The following is a 20,674-nucleotide window of genomic DNA, read 5'->3' as shown; positions in this document are numbered from 1 at the left end:
TCATCGCTGTTATAGGACCTATCATCTGAATTCTGATGAGAGAATTTCAGAAAATTGCGCAGTGAAGTTATATTCTTGCTACATATATGGATAGCGATCAAATTGCAGCCTGCGGTTCAAAATTGACGTAACATTCACGGATTCAAAGCAGAAGATCATAGGCAAACCAAAGCTTGAAGGCTCAGGCCAAAAGAAAAGGGTAGCCAAACTAAACCATCGATCTATGGTCTTGACTCAAAGGGATCAAAGGGATCAAAGGGATCGTGTCCATTGTTAGCTGACGACGATCGCCAGTACCCAAAATGGAGAAGAACACCAATCATATGTTACATTCTTCAGTGAAGTTACACATTTTATTAGGTAATAGCCTATTTTATTACTTGATATACGAAGTGTTGGCCTGGCACATGGCCGACCTTCGAATGGATTTTTGCCCATTTGTAAGTGCAATGTACTTGGCGTGAGGGTCCTCTGTCCACCTTCATTAAACAAACTACTTTAATTGTTGCTGTTCTCAGCCAAAAGTTCGTAGTTAAAGGGACGATGTTGATGGCACGATGGATCCCATCGAGCACCATTTCTAAACTAATTTTAAGTCGTCAACAAATCCTAAAGATTTGTCGTCTTCTGGGTGAATTTTCAATTTTTCTAGCTAGAGCAGTTTGGGGCACATGTCATGCGAAGCTCATGAGTATGGTGTTTTGTTTCATATAAATCACGGGACTTCACTTCCTTCGTATCATTACCAAGTGGAGCGAGTAATTTACAGCCTAGGGAGGAGCATATCTCTAGGTAGAATCAGGAACTTACTATAAGAAACGGTACAATTCTAGATTTCTACGGTTAAAAAAAGAAGAAGTGGGATCAGTACTATGCAGTTTAATTCCTGATTTCTAGATAAAAAATCAAATCAGGAATCGGAAGCCAAAGAACTAGATCGAGAACCAATGAACTCAACTTGAGTTACTCGTGAATTCTCTTTTTACTCTTGCTAACAATGACAAACATACCTTTCAAGTCTCATCCGCCTCTCCTCTGCTGATAATGCGACATATTGATAACAAACCAATACCCACCAAAACATTTTATATTGTTTTCTTTTTCTTTATATCCAATGTCTCATGATTTCATTCACCTGCTCCCTTTTTATAGTTAATGAAGATCACCATCTGTAGTCGAATGCTTTAGAAGTTGCTCCCTTTTTATAGTTAATGAAGATCACCATCTGTAGTCGAATGCTTTAGAAGTTGGCGTATAGGGTATGAATTGTACAAAATAGATAGGTTGTTTGAGAATAATATGAGGACCATTGTTAGTATATACTTTAACAAATATAAATTTCTGAAATACGTACCAAGCACAATGATATATTCATCATCCAGCTCAAGGAAAGGGAAGCTCGACCTTCACTTGGTTGGATGACTATTGCATCATGAATGTAGCTCTCATCCAATTATTGTGAGGATGCCATCAAGGAGTTTCTTCCGTGTCGGTATTGATTTATTTCATTTTTATGTTATCTATTTTGAACTTTCTATTATTTTTTATTTTATGTATATTTCTTTTATTGATTGTTGCTTTTGACCAACTATGATTTTTGTCATTGCGTTTACTTTCATTTACTTAGTTAAAGATGAAACAAAAAGAGGAGGAAAAAAAGAAATTATTTGGTTTTCGAATTGATCCTAAAATTGACTCTAATACTTATTGATAGGATTTTCAAATTGGAGGATATGTAAGGTGGTTTCGAGTTCCAAAAATTACAGAACCAATTCAGATAGAATATATTCCAAATTTTGGACAGAATTTAAATTGATTTTGAAACCACTCACTTTTGACATACATTGAAGTCCTAATAAGTTCGGATGCTTGGTAATAGCTAGATTAGCTTTGGCCTGCAAGAATCGTTCCCGATTGGGACACTTAATAAAGGCAGATCGATTTGACCTACGTGGGTTACCCTATTCGATCGTGGCCATGTGCTGCAGGTTGTACTTGCGTCCAGATCCAATCTGATTTGTAGGATTTCATTGTGAACATATACCAAAAGATGACATCACGAGGGAAGTCCAGAAGCCAGCTAAACCACGATCAGTGACCCTGACTAGCTTCATCGATGGTCAGATCCCCATTTGGATTTGAGATCACGCCGAAAGAGACCTCGACACGTCATCATGTACATTAATTACGGGGGCACATGGATTAGAGAGGCTTCCACGTGAAGGACAAAAGGAGCAAAGGTCAAACATGCCCGAGGGTACTTCTCATGCTACTCGCACGATGAGGTAAGTCTCTTCGAGTTCTTCCGATCACGTTCATCGGTGGGCCACTAGACTTGCCGGCCGAGGCCGTGAAATAATCAATTTATCGTCTGCCAATCCCCAAGTCAACTTCAATTTCCTGGAGTTGGGCATGGAGGTACTTGATTGAATTCGAAAACCTGATTGCACACATCACCATTTTGATGACCGAATCAAGAAAAAGAAACACAAATTTAGGGGCCGAATATGCACATTTTTCCGGTCACGCAAGAGGCACTTGTCGAGCAACTGAATACAGACATAATAAATTTTCCAGTTCACAAAAATTTTGCTATGAAATCGAATATTTTCTTATTAGATATGCTATAACATATGCCGCGAGATTTCTCCTTAACAAGTCACAGAAATCATTCCAAACACCAGATGCGGATCTCGAGAGGACTTACAAGCCCTAAGCGGTGGAGCATAACCAGTTCAGGAACCCTCAATTAGTTCGTGGCATCTTACCAGCTGCAGGACGTGAAATTCAAATAGACATAGCTTGCACGTAACACGTGGTACATTTTCAGATCATTAACAGGATCCTCATTTTTCTTCCCTTCTGAAGACTGAGGAGAGTCAAATGTGATTGCAAAACTGACATTCATACTCAATGTGCTCTGAGACAGCCATGTCAACAATCTGTAACTCTCCGTACATGAGCCAGCAATTCTCAAGAGCACAAATTTTGCCGGGTTTCTCCACACGACATCATCCAAAGCTGGGATATGATGGAAAACAGACAAGAACGAGCACAAACAACAGCCTGAGGTAAATGCATCGGTCTTGAAGCAATCGACATATTTTTGCCCCTCTTTTCATACATTTCTACAAAAGTAAATAGTACCAATGCGCGGTGCTAGAAATGTATTATGAGTCACTTCTACAGAATACGGTGATAAAAAGCCGTCGTATTTGCTTAGTTTTTCGAAATGCAAGTCCCGGAATCAACACTCACCCAATTTTGATAATTAGATTAATATTTAGCATACATCCCTCTTTTAGTTGGCTTTCATGATTACTATAGTAATCGGCATTATCAGATGGGGTACAATTGTGCTAGACACGTGAGATGTCTAATATCGGGAAAAATGAAGGGAAAATATCACAAATGGTCCTTGAAGTTTTATGTAATGTTCAATTTCGTCCCTGTATTTTTTATTGACTCAATTTGGTCCCTGAATTATCAATAAATGTCCGATCTAGTCCCTGACTATTTGAAAATTGATCAATTTCGTCATTCCGTTAACTTTCTATTAGTTAAAGTTAACGGAATGGGGGCATTTGGGTCTTTTTATCTTTTAATATTTTTTTCTTTTTTTCTTCCTCTTCTCTCTTCCCTCCGTCAGCCATGGCGGAGAGAAGTCGGCGTCCGGCGAGGGTCACCCTCGCCTGAGCTAGCTAGGGCCGCCCTCGCCGGCATCGGGCAAGGGCCGTCCTCACCTGGGGTGGTCCTCGTCGGCGTCGGGCGAGGGCACCCCTCGCCCAAGTTTGGTGAGGGCGACCCCTGCCGACGTCGGGCGAGGGGTGCTCTCACCAAATCTGGCAAGGGCTGCCCTCGCTGAGTTGCTGGGTTCACAGGTCGCGCCACAAGGGAGCGCAGGGCTTGGTGTAGAGGCTGGAGGAGGTCGTGGTGGTGCCGACAAAGGGAGGCCGAGGTTCGAAGCGGGTGTAGGGGGATTGGGTGCTTTGGCGTCACTAGAGCTGTGGTGAGAAGAGAAGAGGGAGGCCAAGGAAATACAGACTTGGTGGAGGAGCCATGCGGTGGGCATCCTTGTCTTGTGGCCTCGTGCAGTGGGGCTCGGCGAGTCGCGACAGGGGGAGGCGTCAAGGTCCCTTCGGTGGAATTCTGCATGTCCCTCCCGTGGGTCGGCGAGGGTGGCCCTAGCCTGCGTCGAGCGAGGGCGACCCTTGCCGAATGCCAGCTTCCCTCCGCCATGGCCGACAGAGGGAAGAGAGAAGAAGAAGAAGAAGAAAGGAAAAATAGTAATGAAATGACTAAATTGAACATTTGTTAATAGTTCAGGATCAAATTGAGCCAATCAAAAGTACATGGACGAAATTGAACATTACATAAAACTTCAGGGATCAATTGTGACATTTTCCCAAAAATTAAAATTAATCTCTCCCTTCTTTTTCAGCAGATCGATGCGGCCGTGGGCCCTTCAGATCTCCGGCCTGACCCGAGAAAATGAGGCCGTAATCGAATCGGGTCGAATGGGGGCAATCACATGAGACCCGGCCCGGCCCAATCAGGCCTCCTCGGGGGGATAATGGAACAAGCGGAACGAAGAGTTGACGACGCTGAAGCCGCCATCGATGGACAGGTTGTGGCCGCTGACATACCTCGCCTCGTCGCCTGCCAGGAACAGGGCGGCGTTCGCCACGTCCTCCACCTTCAACGTCACCCCCTTCAGGTTCGCCACCGCATCTATCGCTGCCTCCAGCTCCGCGGGGCTCATGCCGAAGAACCCGGTCGCCAGCGGCGTCGCGCAGGCGTTGGGCGACAGGCAGTTCACCCGGATCCCGAACTGCCCCAGCTCCACGGCGGCGTTCCTCGTCAGCCCCAGCACCGCGTGCTTTGCGCACGTGTAGGCATGCGAGGTCATGCCGGCGAGGCCAGAGCTGATGCTGGCGGTGTTGATGATGCACCCGCGCCGCACCGGGATCATGGCCTGCGCCGCGTGCTTCATCCCGAGGAAGACGCCGGTGACGTTCACGGCAAGGACGCGCTCGAAGTCCGCCTTGTCGTTGTCGATGATGCGGGTCTCGTTCGGGCCGGTGATCCCGGCGTTGTTGAACATGATGTCGAGCTTGCCGTAGGTGGAGACAGCCTCAGCAACAGCGGCCTTGATTTGGGACCCGTCAGTGACGTCGCAGTGGACGAAGGAGGCGTTGTCCCGGCTGAGGGAGTCGCGGACGGAGTGGCCGAGCGAGTCGTTGACGTCGGCGATGACCACCTTGGCACCGTGGTGGGCAAAGACCCTGGCTGTGATCTCGCCGATCCCGCTGGCTCCTCCGGTGATTAGCGCGACCTTGCCCTCTAGCCTGTGAAATTTCAGAAAATGAATTGAAAATGGTACTTGTTTAGTACCTCAAATCCATGAAGAGATGCATGTTGAACATGAATAGTGGAGCTCGAGTATGGTAAATTAGTGAAGCAGGAGTCAACTACCAGAACGAAGAAAACCCACCAAAAAAAAAGAAGAACCAGAAAAGGAGATTAAAAAGAGAAAAAAAAAAATTGAAGGAATTACTCACCTTTTAGTGGCTGCGGAGATGAATGAAGAGCCTGCCATTGTTGCACAGTAAGTGTAGAATAAGACTGCTGCTGCTGATGTTGTTATTGCTGCATATGGTAATCTGATGATGAAGAGAGATGGAATGGAGTTTATCATCTAGGACATTAAGCACTTGGTTCACCATTAAAAAAAGGCTCCACATTTGTGCTGTGATTAAGATATAATACACGTTTATCAAGCGGTATAGTCAAAAACCTATTCCAGCCACGACGAGTTAGTGAATTAATCAAAGAAATGAGAGAAATTCTATTAAGGTACCATGTTTATGTCATGTGGTCGTATTTACTCAATTTGTTTCTTAAAAAAAGAAAGCCTATGTCGTAACCAAGAGCCAATACTCACTACGAATTTGTAGGCTTGCCCAATCAAGAACAGATGGCATTTTCTTCTTCCCTATTGGAGTAGATCCCTCCATCTCTACCTCATCAATGGGCTAACAATGACAAACATACCTTTCAAGTCTCATCCGCCTCTCCTCTGTTGCTAATAACGCGACATATTGATAACAAACCAATATCCACCAACTCAACATTTTATATTGTTTTCTTTTTCTTTACATCCAGTGTCTCACAGTTTCGTTCACCTACTACCTTTTCAAAGTTAATGAAGATCACCATCCCTAGTCGAATGCTTTAGAATTGTACAAAACAGAGGCTGTTCGAGAATAATATGAGGACTATAGTTAGTATATATTTTAACAAATATAAATTTCTGAAATACGTGCCAAGCACAATGATATCTTCATCATCCAGCTCAAGGAAAGGGAAGCTCAACCTTCACTTGGTTGGATGACTATTGCATCATGAATGTAGCTCTCATCCAATTATTATGAGCATGCCATCAAAGAGTTCATTCTGTGTCAGTATTGATTTGTTTCATTTTTATGTTATCTATTTTGAACTTTTTATTATTTTTTATTCTATGTGTTTATCTTTTATTGATTGTTGCTTTTGACCGACTATGATTTTTGTCATTGCGTTTACTTTCATTTACTTAGTCAAAAACGAAAAAAAAAAAAAAGGAAGAAAAAAGAAATTTATTTAGTTTTCGAATTGATCCTGAAATTGACTCTAATACTTATTGATAGGATTTTCAAATTAGAGGATATGTAAGGTGGCTTTGAGTTCCAAAAATTACAGAACTGATTTTGATAGAATATATTCCAAATTTTGGATAGAATTTAAATTGATTTTGAAACCACTCACTTTTAACATACATTGAAGTCCTAATAAGTTCGGATGCTTGGTAATAGCTAGATTAGCTTTGGCCTGCAAGAATCGTTCCCGATTGGGACACTTAACAAAGTCAGATCGATTTGACCTACGTGGGTATCCTATTCGATCGTGACCATGTGCTGCAGGTTGTACTTGCGTCCAGATCCAATCTGACTTGTAGGATTTCATTGTGAACATATACCAAAAGATGACATCACGAGGGAAGTCCCAGAAGCCAGCTAAACCACGATCAGTGACCCTGACTAGCTTCATCGATGGTCAGATCCCCATATGGATTTGAGATCACGCCGAAAGAGACCTTGACATGTCATCATGTACAGTGATTACGGGCGCACATGGATTAGAGAGGCTTCCACGTGAAGGACAAAAGGAGCAAAGGTCAAACACGCCCGAGGGAACTTCTCCTGCTACTCGCACGATGAGGTAAGGCTTTTCGAGTTCTTCCGATCACGTTCATCGGTAGGCCACTAGACTTGCTGGCCGAGGCCGTGAAATAGTTAATTTATTGCCAGCCAATCCCCAAGTCAACTTCAATTTCCTGGAGTTGGGCATGGAGATACCTGATTGAATTCGAAAACCTGATTGCACAGCACACATCACGATTTTGATGACCGAATCAAGAACAAGAAACGCAAATTTAGGGGCCGAATATGCACATTTTTCCCTACGTCACAGAAGAGGCTACATCCGGATTCTGTTTAAAAAGTGCCGCCGAGGCACTTGTCTAGCAACCATATACAGACATAATAAAATTTCCAATTCACAAAAACTTTGCTATGAAAATCGAATATTTTCTTATTAGATATGCTATAACATATGCCGTGAGATTTCTCCTTAACAAGTCACAGAAATCATTCCAAACATCAGAAGCGGATCTCGAGAGGACTTACAAGCCCTAAGCGGTGGAGCATAACCAGTTCAGGAACCCTCAATTAGTTCATGGCATCTTACTAGCTGCAGGACGTGAAATTCAAATAGACATAGCTTGCACGTAACACGTGGTACATTTTTAGATCATTAACAGGATCCTCATTTTTCTTCCCTTCTGAAGACTGAGGAGAGTCAAATGTGATTGCAAAACTGACATTCATACTCAATCTGCTCTGAGACAGCCTCCAAGCAATAACAAATGACAGGACTTTAATATTCATATATTAAGTTAATGCCGATCCTTGTTCGAAAGGTACGCGTACAAAGAGTCTGCCATGAAGGCTAACAACAGCTGATGTCTGCAGTGGGTCGATTCTCGATGGTAAGCTCACAACCTGAAAATTGCAATTCCATTAGTTTCTGAAATTTAAATCCTCTAAAGTAATTCTAGATAATTCTATGGCGTGAATGTTTTTTCTGTATCCCACAAAAAATGTGAACATTCTACTGCCTGTCAGTATTGCATCTATTAAATAATTCGTAATTTGACATGGACATATTGGTGCCTCGCATAGTTTGAACCCATTGGTCTAAGGAGCTAGATCCCTAGTGATGTAAGGTAAAAGGCCAAACAAGAACACCCTCGCCCGAAATATATCCTTCAAAAATGGAAAATTGAGAACTTGTAGGGCACTAGTTATCTGATTTATCTTAGTTAGTCTCAACTTTAAGAATTCAAGAAAACACCTTCTTAAAGGGAGTGATGCCCCAAGGATTCTCGAGCTGCTCTGGTTGACCTGTTATAACTAGACGTCCAGCTGGATCTGACTGAACTCGCACCTGAGTGAGTAGACAAAATGAGAAGGTCAAGCACAAAAACATACATCTGCTTAAAGTTCACAATTCAGACCCATCTAGAAAATTGCAAGTGTGAGCATGTTCAAAACAAAACAGATGTCCCATTCTAAGGCATAACAGGAAATTTATGAGGTACCTCATTAAGTGCTCTTCTATAACTTACTCTTATATCACTATAGACGAGCAAGAAATGAAAACATGATGTAACACAAGACACGGTGAAGAACAGTTACTTCCTTTTATGTGCCCTTGTCTCAGTAATTGTGACTATCACTTATCTTGACTAACCTTTTCATATGATATTGCCAAACAAACCCAAGTTAGTTCCAGTGCAAGACTAAAGAATAATTTGGCAAACTAAAAGGTTGAGCAGACAAGAGTTCCTGGAGTTCTTACTTCTTCACGCAAAAGGCCAGGGACCAGAGCATATACTTCGAAGCAATCTTTCTGTAAACAGAAGAGAGGCATTCAATATATATTGAACTGGTCTCAGCTGAATTATAAATCTAGAGTTAGCACAAGCCTCTGAGAAAGAAAAAGCATACAGCTTCCCGAACACTGATCTTCACCCAATCAGCAGGAGGTCCAACATCAACGACACTCGTCATAATCCTAGCAAAAGGAAATCATTAAAAGCTTTTAGAAACCAGACATATCAGGAGGTCTTCAGCTCAATCAGTTCCATTCCTCCCCTATCTCCTAAGGAATCTACAGCATTAAAGGCTCCTTTTGAGGTCAAAAAGTATAACAAACCTCATCAGACTAATATTGCACACAATGCAAAGGAGGATTGTTAAAAAGGAAAGAAATAGAAAACGAGAGAAAGTAAACGGAACTGCTTATCTGCCTCATGATGAACAGCTCTCTCCCCGTGCTCCAAAGCAGTTGCTGTCTTCTCTCTAGGTAAACCTGTCTCCACACGCGATAGATAATATGAACATATGCTGGCATCAGATATATATTTCAAAGGAGGGATCTTCAGGGAGACATATCTTGCTTAATATGGGATACACATCATAATAATGACACTCACATGATCATGGACGTTCAAAAGGAAAGATATTAAGGAAGGTATACCTATGCTTTTGAGATTCCTTTCACGCTTCGTTGTAGGGGCAGAGTTTTTGTCCTATAAAAGGACATTAATAAAGAGTAACAACAAATAAGTATCTTTCTGTGCTGGATTCTAAAGAAAGAAACATACTGCAGGAAATAATTGCTGTAAGCTATAGCAACATGTTGGCAAACCTCGCCATATTCAAGATAGCGCTGAGATTGCCAACCCTTCATAGCACGCGATGCAGCACCCCTGCGTGCCCTATTTGATCCTGAAGATTGGTTTGCCTGTGTGTGAAATTTCAGAATAAGAGAGGAGAAAAAGAAGATGATTGCTGTCAGAAGAGTTTTCCAGCTAACCAGTGTTCTTCAAATCAGCCTTCTGCTTTAAAAGCGAGAAGTCAATAGTGTCCAAACAATAACTCAAGATTAAGAGAAGGGGGACTACAGGAAAAGCAGAGACGCCAGTGTCTAGGGAGCAATTATAAGTCCCCAATCCAATAAAATCATCGTCTCAGCATGTCACACAGTATGAAGAGTTTTACAGTGCTAATGACACCAAATTAATTTATTCCACTTTCTAAAGGTTTAACTAACCTTCTGACAGTAAAGACAGTGCATCTTGGCCCAATATAAAAATCTCTAGCCTTCTACATTGCCAGCAAGTATGCAGTTAAGAAGGCAAAACTAGTCCCATTTTAATCCAGCGAACTACACATGAAAACAACTCTCTCCACCTAATGATTATTATGGAAATGAAACTGAACAGCCACTTTGACAGCTCCACGTCAGAATTGGGCTTAAGTCCAATCAGGTTGAACCTCTTGATCTAGAGTTACTGAGAACCAATCTTACACAGGCTCCAGCTAATTAGGCTGATCACCTGCCAATCTAGACTAAATAGGTGGCATTTACAATATGGGACAAGAATTGATAGAGGACACTTGAACATTTTAACCAAAGATTCAGAAGAGGTGACTCAGCAGAATTGGATTTTGCTAAGAACTACGATTCCGTATCTTCCATTTAATTAAAACTTGAGAAGACATAAGCATCTCCACTATTGAAAAATTGCACCTGACTAATACTCTGGATCTTAGTACCTTTTTATCAGCTATATGGCCTTCTCAAATAACATAAAGATTTTCTCAAATCTATTGCTATCCCATGTCGACTACCAGCCACGCAAGTGAAAGAACAAAATGTACACCAAACGAAAAAGTCCAAATCAGCAAGATTGATTAAAATTTAATGGAGGAACATATATCAACCATGAAACCTATACCTCCTTTTCAATGCTTGTAGGTTGAAGGATGGGTGCGGCAGGTAATTGGAGTGCACCAGTTTGTGTCTTATGCCTTTCATATTCCAAAAGAGCCTGTAATAACCATATAACATCACAAGGTAGAGACTGGCAATCATGAAGAATAAAGATGCTATGACAACTCATCCATAAGGCGATTAGCTATTTTTAAGAATATCAGATAGATTATAGCAACTTGATAATTAATTGTGTCTACTGTCCTTTGTTGTTCAACGTAAACAGCACTCTTAAGGACGTACAAGGATACAAGTGAACACGTCCGTTATAATATTTTAATCACTAAGTTGATATCAAGACACACATGAAAAATATTTAACTGTTACTAACATTTAAGAACAGGAGCTGGCTCGAACTTGCTGTGGCATGAAAATAATCCAATATACGAGTTGAGCTTACAAGAACCAAAGCCATTGATTTGCGCTTGGAGAACGCTAGAAAAGAATACCCATTTTACAACGATGACTAGCTTTTCATGAAAAGCACGCTCGCACCTTGAAAGAAAAGATAGCTTTCATACATGCGAGTCCACCGAAAATATGTGCTGATTTTAATGGATAAATGACAGTTCGCCATAGGAAGTTTCTGCTAACAACTCAGTTATTATGGGACTGGAATTTCCCTTTGTAAACCATCTTGCAAAGCAAACAAGTCCCAAAAACTGATTAGAGCATTACCTTCTCATAGAAAATTCGAAATGTCCAAGAGACTGTCGTGCAGGTCCTGAGAGAGAGATATCATTAAATTGGACATGAATGTGTGAGAAATAATGTCTTGCCATGCAAACTACAAGTTTGAATATGGAAGTGTAAGCAAGAAATCTGACTAAAATCAAATGGCAAAGGCACAGAAGGCATTTTTGCTGCTAGTAACAGTCTTATATGCAAAGCACCTAAGGCAAATTGAACTTGAACTGATTATATCGACTAAATGAGATCTCCTGAGAAACAATTCATTGAATTTTTAGAAGGTACTTACTTTGGGGGATGGAAAGACTCTCCTACTATACGCCACAATTTGGATCCAGTCACCTACAAAAACCCATCCCATGGCAGCAGGTAAGTCAGTTGTTGCCAGACAACTTATATTGGAAACTATCAAGCCATATTTGATCCTGTCATTGCTTTATCAAAGTGGAAGACAGCAATTGAAGAACTAAATGTTCAAGAATGCTATATGATATGTAATTTTACCACATTCTGATAGCATTAAATGCAAAAAGAAGAAAAAACCTATAAATATGCAATCCTTATGGGGAAATGACAACCACCGAAAGAAAGAACGCAAACAAAAGGTTCCCTTGTGTAAAACCAAAGAAATTTGTGTCACTGGGCTTCAATAAAATACCCTTTTTTAAACAAAGCTCATAGTCCCATTCTCCAAATAGATTCTGTTATTCTGTTTTGCAGAAGTAATAGCACTCTAAGCCATATTACCTTCCATGCCATTTACAGCAATTATTGGATGGGCATTATACCTGGATTACATAGACCTATCTACAACAAACCATAAAATTTTGCTTCGCATTGAAAAAAATATAGCATAATCAAGTCATACAAAAGATATAGCTGTCTGGAGCACTTTGTGTGTCATTCGCTGTTAAAGCTGATCTAGTCAGAATCATGATTTCATCCCACTAGCAAAAGGATCAACTGTACATCCACATCCATAGCCATTCTCAACTAAATCATGCAAGAGCCCTCCCACTAGAATTTTGATCTTCATGTTCGCACTTCTTCAGCCTCATATTATTGTTCACACACAAGAATCCAAAGACAAAGGTAAACAGATACAAAGCTCAACACAGGAGAACTTAAAAGAATGTACCAACATAAAACAGAAACACCAAAATACAGGAGAACTTACGCACCACGTCATAGCCACCAAGTTTAATGACAGCTCTCCATAACCTACTCCAAGAAGAAGGATACAGCTATTAGGCACACAGAAAAGCAAACCTATACAGTTGCTTCAAGAAAAGACCAAATGTACTAACTTCAGACAATTCAGTGGCTCTCCATAAAACTTAGGTGGTTTAAATTCCAAGGCCTTGTCCTTGTGAAACCTTTCCAGTTCCTTCATAAATGCCGCTTGCTCCTCCACAGTCCCGGATTCATCCGCCATCCCCATCTGTAATTTTCATGAAGTAAATAAAAAGGGCTCTCTTTGTTTAGACTAAAAACAATTAGGTTTATTAGCTCTTTCTGGTTTGACCGGAGTTACCTTGGGATCAATCAACCAATTGTTGGAATTTCTCATGCTCTCCGCCTCAGCCTTTGGAGTTACTACTTCCTCAGCTTTTGGAGTTGCTACTTCCTCATGATGAAGTTTTTGGGAAATTTCTGACTGATTCCGGTCTTGGTCACGCGTCATGCCCTCGTTCTTATTTTCCTGGTTTTCATCTAGAGGACCGACCTTTTCCTTAGCACCATTAGCAGCAGCAACTCCATCATTGGCCTTCTCAGGCATTTCATGACTTTCTTTCATGGGAACATCACTCGGTAATGTAAGAGTCTTGTCATTGTCAGTCTGCAGAGCAACCAATTGCCCATTCGTGCTATGTTTTTTATCCTCTTTATCCTCACTCGGAAGGGATGGCTCTTGCTGTTCTATGCTGGCATCAACAAGAGTGGCAACAGACTCATCTGGCAATCTCTCTGCTGGCTTCTCAGTGACATCCATCTCTCTGTTTTGATTATACTCCACAGTCTATTATGTAAGGTGTGTTATTATGCCACACAACTAACCTCATCAACAAAAAACAATATACAAATTTGGGTTTATGCGCACAATAGGTAACTTAAATGTCACAGACACTTCATCACGAGGAAGGGGTAAAAATAAGTAATTTTGCAAGAAGAGCAGCACAATAGATAAAAAAAATTACACAGATATCAGTCAAATCAAACCAAATCAAATTCCTCCTTTACCATCTCTAAGCAACATTCAAATTACACCTTTTGCAAAGGGTTATACCCTACTTTCCGTTTAAGACATATTGTACAGTACACTATAAAGGTTTAACTAGATAACAAGTCGAGAAATTTATGCTGGAGCTTAATCAAGTCCACAATAAAAGTCGAAATGAATCTACCCATTAGCACTCCTGGGCAAGGAACCATACATGGATGTCTGACGTATGTCCAACTATCACCATCTAACCCGTATACTCAGCAATCAAACTCCTCATGAACACAGTAACATTCTAAAACCAAACCACACATCTAAGGCTTATCATTACCAGGAAAAATAATACCTCCTAATAGCAGTCATTCATGTACTCTCTCGCGTTTCTTCAAACAGAACTAAAAACAGTGCTTGAACCCCCCAAAAAAAAAAAAAAAAAGCACCATAAGTGCCCGGACAACGAGATAAATCGGATGAACAAGGCATTTTATTTTATCAAAAACTAAGGATCTTCTTCTCCACACACTCGGGGCAATTTCCTTCACCTCCCACAACATTCGCGCAAATTAACAACTGAAACAGAGAGACACGAAAAGCGACTGCCGGAACCTGAACGCCCTCGCCGGCGAAGCCCGAAGAACTCAGAGCCCTCGCGCACCGGAGAAAGGAGGAGGAGGAGCGGGGGCCGAGAGGCAAAAAGGCGAGGCGGCGCCGCGGAAAGGATTTCCTCGGCGGTCCGGAATGCGACCGCGACGGAACCCGGCGCGGAGGGGCGAGGTTTTGAATAGGACGCGAGCTCCGATTGCGGTCTAATTTCCGGCGAGGCGGAGAGAGATTTCGGTCGCCATGGCTAGAGAGAGAGAGAGGGGGGGGACTGAGGTGAGGTAAGCGATTTTTAGAGTTTCTCGAACAGCGCCAATTGACTCGGCAAAACTCGACACCTGGACTCACCTCGGGCGGCGGAATTACCAAAAATGTCCTCCCGAGGATTCGAATCCTCGCACCGCAGATCGCCGATCAACCGAACGGCCGTGGCGATTTTTCTTTTTTTTTTTTCCCCAGTAATTTCGAGGTTTTCGTGTTAGATGTTTATTAGCATCATTAGAGTCGACAGAAAGTATGAAATCTTCGGGCATTTATTAAATTTAAGCCCCCATTATACGGCTATTGGATGTATTGATTAATTCGAAACCTGTTTGGGGAATTTCCTTTTTATATTTTTCTCAGAGCCTATATGGAAAAAAAAAAAAGGAAAAAAAGAAGAAGGAAATATCCTGTTGTGGAAGATTTGTATCTATTAAATAAAGAATTCGATACTAGGCTGTTTTGGGAACGTTATTTCTTATTTGTCTATTGACTAACGGCCGGATCAGATCGGACGAAATCAGATCAAGTGATTGGTCCCTTTAGAATTGGTTGCTCATAGAAAAGATACAAAATGTGTATATTAGTTTTTCTATTTAGCTGTCCACTACATAACAATTAGCATATACGGCAGATACGCATAATATAGAAAAGACTAGTACTAGTATGTCCAACTCTTTTTTTACGCTTTACTTGATTTGCGAGGATGGCAAAATAATCGTTGACCCCAAATTAATTTTAATGATTCCGTAGTCATCTCTAAATATATTTGTTATTTATTCCAAATATTAGAGGTACAGGTTTGTGAACTTTTGAAAGGTAACAAGTAATCAAACTTATAGCCCAAGTGATCGAACATTTGTGTAGAATGGCTCAACCCACTCTAGCCAATGTTCGAGCAACTGCAAGAGCTCAAGTAGACAACAAAAAGGAATAACGATCCAAAAATGAGCCGTTCAAGTGTGTATTTGATAATTTTTTTGTTTTTCTAAAACAATTTATTTTTATAAATATTTTTTCTATTTTTATTCCCTAAAACAGTTTATTAATAAAACAATATCTTTGGTAACTGTACAAAATTTTTATTTCTATAATTAAAAAAAAAAGAACAAAAATGCATTTGGACTCACAAATTTTTTTTTTTTTTTTTGTGATGTAGAATTTTTTCTCAATTTTTTAGTAATTTTTTTAGATTTTTCTTTTTTTTTTTTCTTTTTCTTTCTCCTCTAGCCGATCGTCGGGCGGCGAAAAAAGGCAAACAGCGGCGGTCAGTGAGTCTCTACCGACCGATTAGAAGAGGAAAAATAAGAAAAAAGAAAAGAAAGAAAATGACTTATTTAGAAAAATTGTTCATGAAAAAAAAACAAAAAAACCATTTTTTTGTTTCTTATTTCAATTCCATATTTATTTATTTATTTATTTATTGGTCGATTGTTCCAAATTTATTTTCTTGTCACTTTTTTAACAAGAATAAAAATGTTAACTGACTCTAATAAATAAAGAAACTGAAAAATTGAAACGTTACCATGCAGATCCTGAACAACTAAATAAGCTTAATTGTTATATAACCAAAACAATCTCTTGTCTAAGTGAAAGGGATCCTCGCATACATCCAAATCATGCAATAATCAAATAATTTGTTATATTAGAGGCAAGTATGATTGAGTTGGACTCCAAATCTTCAAACTGTTGTAATCAAGCTTTCGACTAGTACGGTACATTATAGCTCCCAAAAAGGATTCGGAAAGGATATGTACAATTTGTTTAATTTGTTATTCCCGGTTCCACAACTCTTTTATTTTGCGCATGCCACATATTCGATAAAAATGTTTAATTTGTTATTTGGTTAAATTGCTGAATATTTTGGCTTATTCAAAATGGATAAGTTGTTGAATATTTTTGACTTTTCATAGTGGATCATCAAAGCAGAACTTCTATCTGGCCAAAGGATTGAACAACTACTATTCTGCTGACAGTTCTTATTTCAACTGCTGAAGCTAGTGAAAAATATTTGCAGGCTTGCAGCTGGTATCTTTCAGCAGAAGGGTCGGTTCGTATAACATGCTTGCAACATCAATTGACACAAATTGAGATATATATATATAAGCGTGAGGATGCATTAACCATATCATCCTAGAAAAGATATTAATTGACAGAAGCACATGGTGCACAAAAGGTCATGCTTGAGGCAAGCAATTAGTTTTCAGTACATATCTTTTCAGTTCGCTAAAATTCCAAATCCCGGTTCCTAATCTACACACTTTGCGCAGTCTCATAGGCAAGTCTTGTTGACGTCATCGAAGTAAGGATGCTCCATGGCTGCCTTTGCAGAAATCCTCCTCGAGGGCTCATAATGCAGCATTTGCTGCAGAAATGATCAAATTTCAGTTTATCAGCGAACTGACATTGATTATTTCACTAGTTGAACTCATAAGTTAGTGTCAACTTACAGAAAGCAGATCCAACCCATCCTTGTCCAGATTGGGAACCGCGGTGGACAGGCTTTGAGGTTTCCACTGTGGATACTCATGCCAGTTCATCAAACTGCTAACCCCTGGCCACATCTTTTCATTTGGAGTACCCAACAGTCTGCACACAATCACAAGCACGTGCCCATGAGAGACGAACAATGTTCTCTTCCCTTTTGGCTAAGAAAGGGAGGTCATGTTAAACAGTTTACAAAGGGCACAACTAGAGATGGATATCCTAGCTAACCTGAAAATGTGTAGGAGCTGTTGCAGTTCAGAATCTCCAGGGAAGAGTGCTTGCTTGGTGACTAACTCAGCTGCAATTCAAGTCATCAACAGACAATGAGTAATCGCTAAAACAATTCATAGACAAACACATTAAATTGCCCGAAGAAGCACACAAACGGAGAAGAGAATCGGTACCAAATATACAGCCGACAGACCACATGTCAACCGCGGTTGAATAGTGAGTAGCCCCCAAAAGAACTTCAGGAGCTCTATACCAAAGAGTCAGTATCTGTAACAACAAGGAGCACTCGCATTAGCTAATGCTAAAAGCAGAGGTGACTTGAAGTCAAGATAAAAAGAGAGGAGGTGGTCAGTTTACCTCATGAGTGTATTTTTTTATTGGGACTGTGAAAGCTCTGGCAAGTCCAAGATCCGCTATTTTAAGAGTCAACGTCTTTTTGTCCATGAGGAGATTGTGAGGCTTAAGGTCCCTATAATAAGAATCCATTGCAAGAATGATAAATGACTCCTTTTTTTCGACGGAAAAAGGATGATCATTTGGATGGAAATGACAGATTCTCCTACCTATGCAAGACCCCATGCCCATGGCAGAAAGCCACGCCCTTGCAGAGTTGGTACATCAAACTCTGATGAAATAAATCAGAACTCGCGATTAGTCCAAAGACGATTTCGCAGAAACCTCTTTAAGTTTGAAACAAATGCAAGCACCAACCTTAACAATGTTGACAGGGATGCTCTCTCCAGAGCTGCGGAAACCGCGGATGTACTTCTTCAAATCAGTTTCCATGTACTCAAACACCAGGTAAAGTACCGTCTTGCCTTCTTTGTTCTGACCTTGCTTGACATCCATCAACCTGTAAAGATTCAACCATAAAACCCCTCAATAAAGCCAGGCAGAAACAGAGAAGAAGAGTCCAAAACTCCCCTGACCGACCACCAATCAAGCTGTATATAGCACTGCAATAGCGCGCGGTACATCTACAATCACTGACTAGCTTAAAAGTCTCAAACCCTAGCTATAAGCCCTATGAAAACGCAGATTACGCACAAAACCCTAGAAACGGCAACGACAGGATCGAACAACATATCAACAAACGACAAAACGAGCACAGGCGTCGCGTAATCAGGGCTACGAATTCGCAGATCGGAGATCCGAGACGCGCGAGGATGGATTCCGCCGGACGAAAACGGGGTTCCATCCGAGAGGAAGGAAAGAGAGGGGGGCGAGAGATCTGGAGCGAACGGACCTGACGATGTGAGGGTCGCGGGAGAGCATGCGGAGGATGGAGATCTCGCGGAGGGTGGTGGGAGGGACGCCCTCCTCGTCCTCGTGGAGGCGGGTCTTCTTCAGGGCGACGATCTTGCCCGTCGCCTTCTCCCGGGCCCTGTACACCTTCCCGTACGTCCCTTCCCCGACCTTCTCCAGCTTCTCGAACGCCTCCATCGCCGACACCGCCGCCGTCGCCGGTCTCTCCATTCTCTCTCTCTCTCTCTCTCTCTCTCTCTCTCTCTCTCTGTGTCTGCGAGTGCGTGAAGATGAAATGGAGTGACGAATCGAAGGCGGAGTCTGTTATGGCAGGGCGATTAAATAAACCGTTGGAAGGGAAGAGGCTCCAAAAGGGGATCGAGCGAGGCGCAACGGCACCGAAGTTTTGAAATTCAAAACCGAGATTCGGAGCTGCGGGGGTGATTTCGTATTTTGAGCAGTACGCCACGTCGTCCTAGGGGAGCGCCTGTACATCGTCAGGGATGTCGAATGACCGGGGCATTGTGGTCATTTAAGGTAGCGATCCGTTTGAACGCAAATAGATATCAATCCATGACATCATTTTATTACCCGTTTTTTATTTTATTTTTTGGTCCAAATTTTCTTACCCGATTTAACATATTAATCTTGATACATCTAGCATCGGTCTTCTTCCTTTGGCAGTTCGCCTTAAAAGGTGACTGGTTTCCAGTTCTATCCAATGGAACCGATTACTTTTATTTCATCATTACTTGATACCATCTATTTTAAAATTTGAATTGTGCTCCCCATGCTTTTTTTATTAAAAAAATCCGAGTAAAAGAACCCTAACTATGTGCTCATATATCTTCTACGATAATTATAAATTAAAAACCAGATTTATAAACAACAATGACCCAAGTGCACTAACATAAGGGAGGAAGAGACTAGATCTATACGTTTTATTGTACAGCAAACCCATTAAAGATTGTTCATGTATAACAAGAGATAGTGACAAGTTTTAAGATATTGAAGGAAGCGACAACAAGTGAAGAATCATTGTGCCGCAACTTATAGTGCTATTAGACGAGATAGTATTTAGCTTACACTTTATTAGTTTTTTTTAAAAGATAAAAAAATTTATGTAGTTAGTCTGATCTAGTCCAGTTTCCCTTGAAATCGGAAACCGAACAATCAAGACATCGGTTTTACTTTTAGGAATTGGGAATTAGACCGACACTTTTAAGAATTGTCAATCAGTCCGGGCAGCTCTCAGTTCGGCCACGTGGGGGTAAAGCTTACTTCAAGTGGTTTTGAGGCCCTATTGGTTGTGGGTTTTTTGGTGAAGCCCGGTTCATTTGCGGCATAGATTCGGCCTTGTCTATGTGTAGGATGACCCCAACATTACTCCCAGTCTCCAGGTAGCATCATGTGTGGAGGGTGATGTAAACAGGCTTGCTCAGAATGATTTAAAGAGAGCATCTCGTCGCTGGCGTACATTCAAACATTGGGCCATCCCAAATATATTTACCGACGTAAGACTTGACGAGCGTCAAACTCAAATGAGAAGGTCGCTCCATTGAAGTTAAAGAATTGAATTCGCTACGAGTAGAGGGTTCATTCGCATGGAATGCTAAGTCAAGCTCCATGGGCCCGAGAGTTTAGAGTACTTCATCTTTTCGATCAGTATAGTTTTCGCCAGTTAGAATTGGAATTCGAGAAAAATCATTCATCAAATTAGTTGGAATAGCTGCAATAATCAATGGAATATATATATATCGGCTTTCTAATGGATAATTACATAGAATCTTACATTAATAAATTGAACAAGTAAATTGGAACCTTCCCATGGATAGAGGTCGCACCATGCATGAATTTTACTTTGACTTACATGTAAGGTGCACAGATCAATACACTGTTCACACCTTGGGGCCTAGAATTATTTAATAAACTTGTCAATTACCTTAACCAACAAAATATACATAGCATAGTCCCCATTTGCTTAAAAATAATAATTTA

At 41.0% G+C, this 20,674-nt stretch overlaps 3 protein-coding genes across 6 annotated transcripts; all 3 read right to left on the bottom strand.

The window, feature by feature from the left end:
• Positions 1–4,303: 4,303 nt before the first annotated feature.
• LOC104448960 (secoisolariciresinol dehydrogenase) lies at positions 4,304–6,067 on the bottom strand. 2 transcript variants are annotated; one of them, XM_010062926.3, is made up of 3 exons: positions 5,945–6,067; positions 5,562–5,663; positions 4,304–5,348 (listed from the first exon to the last, which is right to left on the bottom strand). In XM_010062926.3, the coding sequence occupies exons 2-3, from the start codon at positions 5,597–5,599 to the stop codon at positions 4,553–4,555; spliced, it is 834 nt and encodes a 277-aa protein (XP_010061228.2). In that variant the 5' UTR covers positions 5,600–5,663; positions 5,945–6,067; the 3' UTR covers positions 4,304–4,552. The 2 variants fall into 2 exon arrangements, with proteins under 2 accessions (XP_010061228.2, XP_018731995.2); XM_018876450.2 differs by lacking the exon at positions 5,945–6,067 and having other exon boundaries at positions 5,562–5,728.
• A 1,725-nt stretch (positions 6,068–7,792) lies between these two features.
• LOC104448959 (AT-rich interactive domain-containing protein 6) lies at positions 7,793–14,717 on the bottom strand. Of its 3 annotated transcripts, none has more exons than XM_010062924.3 (14): positions 14,459–14,717; positions 13,166–13,684; positions 12,939–13,072; positions 12,813–12,852; positions 11,921–11,973; positions 11,620–11,665; positions 10,907–10,999; positions 9,814–9,909; positions 9,643–9,694; positions 9,402–9,474; positions 9,111–9,177; positions 8,962–9,012; positions 8,455–8,547; positions 7,793–8,102 (listed from the first exon to the last, which is right to left on the bottom strand). In XM_010062924.3, exons 2-14 carry the CDS (start codon positions 13,622–13,624, stop codon positions 7,992–7,994), a joined length of 1,368 nt encoding a protein of 455 aa, XP_010061226.1. In that variant the 5' UTR covers positions 13,625–13,684; positions 14,459–14,717; the 3' UTR covers positions 7,793–7,991. The 3 variants fall into 3 exon arrangements, with proteins under 3 accessions (XP_010061226.1, XP_010061225.1, XP_039171462.1); XM_010062923.3 differs by having other exon boundaries at positions 13,166–13,651; XM_039315528.1 differs by lacking the exon at positions 14,459–14,717 and having other exon boundaries at positions 13,166–14,189.
• Positions 14,718–16,790: 2,073 nt separating this feature from the next.
• On the bottom strand, positions 16,791–19,046 carry LOC104448958 (cyclin-dependent kinase B2-2). Its single transcript, XM_010062922.3, has 8 exons — positions 18,678–19,046; positions 18,143–18,284; positions 17,995–18,056; positions 17,789–17,900; positions 17,605–17,698; positions 17,429–17,498; positions 17,164–17,302; positions 16,791–17,078 (listed from the first exon to the last, which is right to left on the bottom strand). The coding sequence occupies exons 1-8, from the start codon at positions 18,905–18,907 to the stop codon at positions 16,986–16,988; spliced, it is 942 nt and encodes a 313-aa protein (XP_010061224.1). The 5' UTR covers positions 18,908–19,046; the 3' UTR covers positions 16,791–16,985.
• Positions 19,047–20,674: the final 1,628 nt, after the last annotated feature.

This window comes from Eucalyptus grandis, chromosome 6, assembly GCF_016545825.1.
Source record: "Eucalyptus grandis isolate ANBG69807.140 chromosome 6, ASM1654582v1, whole genome shotgun sequence".
NCBI classification, from domain to species: Eukaryota; Viridiplantae; Streptophyta; class Magnoliopsida; order Myrtales; family Myrtaceae; genus Eucalyptus; species Eucalyptus grandis.
The sequence above is the reverse complement of the archived record's forward strand: the minus strand, read 5'-3'. Positions and strand labels throughout refer to the sequence as shown.

Bases quoted from the DNA above. Each gene is read 5' to 3' on its own strand.
- LOC104448960 (XM_018876450.2), bottom strand. From the start codon at position 5,698: ATGATAAACTCCATTCCATCTCTCTTCATCATCAGATTACCATATGCA. The intron at 5,349-5,561 runs GTGAGTAATTCC...GAAATTTCACAG, and splicing joins ATCTCCGCAGCCACTAAAAG to GCTAGAGGGCAAGGTCGCGC.
- LOC104448959 (XM_010062924.3), bottom strand. From the start codon at position 13,624: ATGGATGTCACTGAGAAGCCAGCAGAGAGATTGCCAGATGAGTCTGTT. The intron at 12,853-12,938 runs GTTAGTACATTT...TTCTTGGAGTAG, and splicing joins GAGCCACTGAATTGTCTGAA to GTTATGGAGAGCTGTCATTA. The intron at 9,178-9,401 runs GTTCCGTTTACT...TCCTTTTGCTAG, and splicing joins CATCATGAGGCAGATAAGCA to GATTATGACGAGTGTCGTTG.
- LOC104448958 (XM_010062922.3), bottom strand. From the start codon at position 18,907: ATGGAGAGACCGGCGACGGCGGCGGTGTCGGCGATGGAGGCGTTCGAG. The intron at 18,057-18,142 runs GTTGGTGCTTGC...TTATTTCATCAG, and splicing joins TCCCTGTCAACATTGTTAAG to AGTTTGATGTACCAACTCTG. The intron at 17,901-17,994 runs GTAGGAGAATCT...TTCTTATTATAG, and splicing joins GGGCATGGGGTCTTGCATAG to GGACCTTAAGCCTCACAATC.